The sequence below is a fragment of the Oncorhynchus gorbuscha genome, linkage group LG01 (assembly GCF_021184085.1).
Source record: "Oncorhynchus gorbuscha isolate QuinsamMale2020 ecotype Even-year linkage group LG01, OgorEven_v1.0, whole genome shotgun sequence".
NCBI classification, from domain to species: Eukaryota; Metazoa; Chordata; class Actinopteri; order Salmoniformes; family Salmonidae; genus Oncorhynchus; species Oncorhynchus gorbuscha.
This window is the reverse complement of record NC_060173.1, coordinates 24368898-24373774: the sequence shown is the minus strand read 5'-3', so window position 1 is coordinate 24373774 and position 4877 is coordinate 24368898. Positions and strand designations below refer to the sequence as shown.

General features: G+C 41.5%; 1 protein-coding gene across 1 annotated transcript; it reads right to left on the bottom strand.

Annotated features, from left to right (window-relative positions):
- Positions 1 to 1012: 1012 nt before the first annotated feature.
- LOC124035148 (class E basic helix-loop-helix protein 41-like) lies at positions 1013 to 4362 on the bottom strand. Its single transcript, XM_046348570.1, has 5 exons — positions 4102 to 4362; positions 3925 to 3988; positions 3659 to 3766; positions 3440 to 3551; positions 1013 to 3225 (listed from the first exon to the last, which is right to left on the bottom strand). Exons 1-5 carry the CDS (start codon positions 4161 to 4163, stop codon positions 2276 to 2278), a joined length of 1296 nt encoding a protein of 431 aa, XP_046204526.1. The 5' UTR covers positions 4164 to 4362; the 3' UTR covers positions 1013 to 2275.
- Between the last annotated feature and the right edge of the window lie 515 nt (positions 4363 to 4877).

Here is a 4877-nt window from a genome sequence, read left to right as displayed (position 1 = left end):
ACATATCAGCCTGAGGACTTACAGTATCCAGGTGTACAGTATCACTTCCTATTCACACCACTTGTTTTTGGAGATCTAATTAACTTAACGGTAGGTGATTTTTATCACCCAGAGCCGATAAGTCCAATAATGGACATGGTCAACTAAATGGGTAGGGAGACCTCGTCAGTACCTTAAAGGGATAGTTCATTCCTCTGAAGTTGAAGCTAATATTTTGTACTGTAACGTGTTTGAACTACTGAGACAATCATTGTAATATTTGTGATCATCTTTAGCACAGGTGTCAAAGTCATTCCACGGAGGGCTGAGTGTCTGCAGGTTTTCAAAAACCTGCAGACAGTAGGCCCTCCATGGAATGAGTTTGACACCTCTGATCTATAGCCTCCTATTAAATCATTTGATATAGCTATGTCTAAGAAGGAAACAATCAAGTTATCGGCAAAAAAAACTAAACAATGAGGCATCCGAATAGTTTTTGGTCTGATATTTATTTGACAACTTGTCAGCAATAATTTACAACAGCATATGTGTAAAGCATTGACCAAATGTGGAACGGTTTCTCAGTTAAATATTTTTGTTGTTGTTGGTTCTACCTTTCTTCTACAACATTGACATCGGACATATATTCCATAGTATATTCACAAAACTATTTACACACACATGCCCCCTTTAATGACAGTTGAAAACATAATCGATTTGAGGCAAGAGCTGCTGAACAGAAGCAAAAGATAAACTAAATTGGATATGCAAATCAAATCTAGTCACTCACACAAGAAACTCAAACATGATAAACACCACAATTGCAGGAAAAAAAGGATTGTACATTTTAAAAGGATATTTATCAGAACTTTTGGTCACTGGACCAAAGTTATCTCCAACTACATACACCTAATCTGAATGGTTTGTGTATGTATTAGAATGTGATACTAGAGCTTCTTCTTCATTCAGAGTTGGAGTATAAGTTGTTTCATGTAGCTTTATAAATACATTAAGATGTATATCCCAAAATGAATTATGATTAGTGGTTTACGTTTATTCAAAAACACTAAAAAGCCTCATGATCTGTAGTAGCCTAGTATCTTGTTCTTCAAACACACACACAGTCTATACAGTCTGGAGTTAAGTTTCTGCCCTCTAGTTTAGTGATTTTCTTCAAGAACAATGTATTTAAAAAAAATACATACAGTGATGCACTACAATAGTTGGAAAGTGAGTGTTGGGAAGGAACGGGGAGGTTTTTCAAAGGCAGAAACAAGTGCACTTTATCTCTGAAACTTCCAGAGCTAAGAAAAACAAAGGTAGTTACATTCAATATCAAAGTGCCTAGTATAATTTTGCTGGAGGTTTAGCTGACTGGTCACGGGGTGTCTCATTATGTGTGCAGAGATGCCAACCAATCAGGGATATAATTGTCAATTGTCATAAAACAGCATCTTCCAATGATGTGCTTCCTTTCAATATTATGCGAAATATCAGCAGTCAGTGAAATGTATTGGAGGGGGTTAATGCAAATTCCAAAAGACTAAATAAACTAATCCAAATGTGTTGGCATGGAGAGGGAGTTACATAATATGAAGTAAATCATTTGTCCAGTTAGGGTTTATCTGTGATCCAAGGTGGACATCTCGGTTTGAAGTACCTAAGTAACTTTCTCAAGCACTTTATACAGAGGCCAATTTAGTGCAGAAACAAGGAAATAGATCAAATCACACCTATCACAATTAGTCATACTGTACAGTCAGAGTCAGAAATGTTGACCTGCAATGTTGACCTGCATTGTTGACCTTGGCGTAGGTCAGTTGCAACATCCTACATCCAAAGTCACTAGCTGATTGGGGATCAGAGGGCAATATTGCTTATAAGCAGATTGTTTGTCTTGATGTTTTGGCACTGATATTCACAGTTTAAAAGGCTGTGTTAATGGAAAAACCCCAGCTCAATACAACCTATGATTTTAGTAATAACAGATGTGTACATGTTGTTAGTGTCAATCATTGTCGATTAACATTCAGATTATTCTTGCATTAAGTGCAAAAGGCACACACTGTCACAACTTCCCCCTGCTTGGCCAAGATACAGGAGCATTTTAACTGTGAAATTGGTCTCGAAACTCCTATATCAATACAAATCTATTGAAAATACGAAAATAAGGTAAAAACAGACAGCTGTCGGAGAATCGTAAACAACATAAATTGATGTGCATTTTAAGCCTAACACATACACAGTTCAATTAGCCAGTTTTTACAAGAAAGAAAACAAAATCTCAAAATCTTAATTATGTACTGTCATTTTCATTGTCTGGGGACTCATCCCCTAATTCCTTATCATCATCTTCTTCATCGTTCTCAAGATTGTCCTCCCTCTCATCAGGTGAGCCCGGCTCCGCCACGTTTGACATGTCACTGTCGTCGGAGGGAGAGTCCTTGGAATCGGAACCGAATCCAGAGATCTTCTCTGTCGACATGCGGGAAAAAACACCGGCTGTTGAGGCCGCAGCTGCCGACCCATGTGAGTTGAGGCTGGGGTATAACCAGTGAAACTGAGATGAGATCGTGGCCGCTGCCGCAGCTGGGTACACAAACTTCTCTAGGTTACTTTTGTCAAATAGAGGCATGTAGGACGCTGCCGCCGAGGGGTTTATGAAGTAAAAGGGCATGCAAAAGGGAGTCTGCTGTCCCACGCCAGTTATTCCCATCAACGAATTCATAAAGACCAGATCAGGTCTGGTGGTCATGTCTGCGCTTGTCGTGCAGTTTCCAGCCCAGTTCATCTTTGTTTTTTTGGCAGCGCGGTCATCCTCGAACTCCTGCTTTATCTTTACTGCCTTGGGCCCCTGCAGTTTGCTCCGTTCACATCCTTTCTTCCCATCATTCTTTTCCGCCTCACCCCCGTATCCACTGTCTGTGTCTGTGTCATTCTCGTTAAGCTCTCCATGGCTCCTCTGTATGACTGATACGCGGTCATGTCCGGCTTGGCTGTCTGGTTTTTGGCCATCGCGGTCGAGCGCGTCTCTGGCAGGTAGCTGGGGATGGAGCAGTGGCGTACCAGGCTGAAACTGCGCCGATACTTTGTGCAAGTGGCTGATTAGTTGCGCGCACCGCTGCTCACATGCATTCCAGTTCTCCAACTTGTTTAGGTACTGCAGGACCTCTTTGGCACACGCTTGGAACCCCGAGTGGAACGCATCCAAATCAGCGCGAATGGGCACTTTCATCGATAGATCCCCTGGAAAACGTGCATTTAAAAGTTAGAAATGACAACTTCATTGACTGAATTAAATTATACCTAATTGTGAGAATGCAACCATATCAAATTTGATGGCTACAATCACTTTTACGCATAGCCTATCCAAAACCAAATAAGCCAAAATAGAGAATTCATAAACTCTAGCCTATCATGAAACTGAATTGTCATTGGAGGTTATGCAACAACAACTTACCATTCTGAAAAGCCAGAATCTCCTGGTGCTGCTGCTCAGTGACTGCAGTCAAAGCGTTTAAATGCTTCAAAGTTAACTCAAGAACAACTGCTTTCTCCAAATGCCCGAGCGTCTGAGTGGAAAACACGAGATCAGATAACTCAACAATCATTCATCAAAACAATAAAAAAAAACAATTACATTTCATATGCAAATCACTTCTTAATCGTAAAAGCTTACTGTCAGTTTGAGATGTTCGGGTAACAAATCCTTCAGCTGTCCGATACACTCATTGATTCTGTCTCTCCTCTTCTTCTCTATCAATCGGTGTGGTAACTTGTACGCGTCCTGGGAATGAAAAGATACATTTGATTACGACCACAGAAACAAATGATAGCGTTAGATCAAATCTACAACAAGTACAACACAGTCAAGACACATCCTACAAGGACGTTTAACCTATCAGACATTTATTGATCTACAAACAAGATAAAACGCGCGCATACCTTGCCATCTTCGCGCTTCAGCCCTCTTTTCGATTTACACACGTAGAGTGAGGAGTATTCCACCCTGACAAAATGAAAAGGGCAGGTTAGTTGCATAGTTAAACGTACAAATGGTGTACATCTAATAGTTAATGGGCATAGCCCCATACCGTTCTAAAAATGAAATCATTAGATTACCCTAAGAAATCAGCATGATCCATAAATTGCCTGTCCTGCAGACGCGAGATTTTTTCATCCATAACTTGTCTCTTGTTGGTATTCCTCTTTGTCTTTACAATGTGTCTTATTCCAAAACCAGCAGGCAGAGAAGCTTTTGGGAAGATGTTGCACGGCGAGTGTTCTGAATAGTGCTGCACTTTAGAATGATGTCTAGTTTCCTGAACTGCCACTTTGCGAGTCGTTTGTACGAGAGCGCACAGCGCACGCGCGACTCCGGTCGGAACAGCTCCAACTCACGTGTAAACTGCACCAGCACGAAGTCCGGTAATTAAGACCTTTGCTATTCCTGGTCTAGTAGACCTACGCGACAGCCCGTTTCTATGGCAATGCAAACTTGGACCGTATCTAATTCTCGTTATTATATTGGATTTAACATTTATATTGTGAAGAAACTGAAATAAGAGTTGATTATTTTATGCGCCGGTGAATATGCTCATTCCCACTGACCACATCAAGGTGAATGTGAAGCAAATGCGGCATGCACATAAGCACACGGGAAAGTATGCGTTGAGCGTATGGATGCGTTCGTGGAAGGAGCGGGCGTGTAAGGAGAGGGTGCGCAAGGAGCGCGCGCGCACACACACACACACACACACACACACACACACACACACACACACACACACACACACACACACACACACACACACACACACACACACACACACACACACACACACACACACACACACACACACACACACAAACATCCTGCGGGCGAGGTACTCATCCTT

Excerpts from the sequence above, each read along its gene's own strand:
- LOC124035148 (XM_046348570.1), bottom strand. The coding sequence starts at position 4,163 with ATGGATGAAAAAATCTCGCGTCTGCAGGACAGGCAATTTATGGATCAT. Across the intron at positions 3,767-3,924 it reads TGAAGCGCGAAGATGGCAAG|GACGCGTACAAGTTACCACA; the intron begins GTATGCGCGCGT and ends TTTCATTCCCAG. Across the intron at positions 3,226-3,439 it reads GATTCTGGCTTTTCAGAATG|GGGATCTATCGATGAAAGTG; the intron begins GTAAGTTGTTGT and ends CACGTTTTCCAG.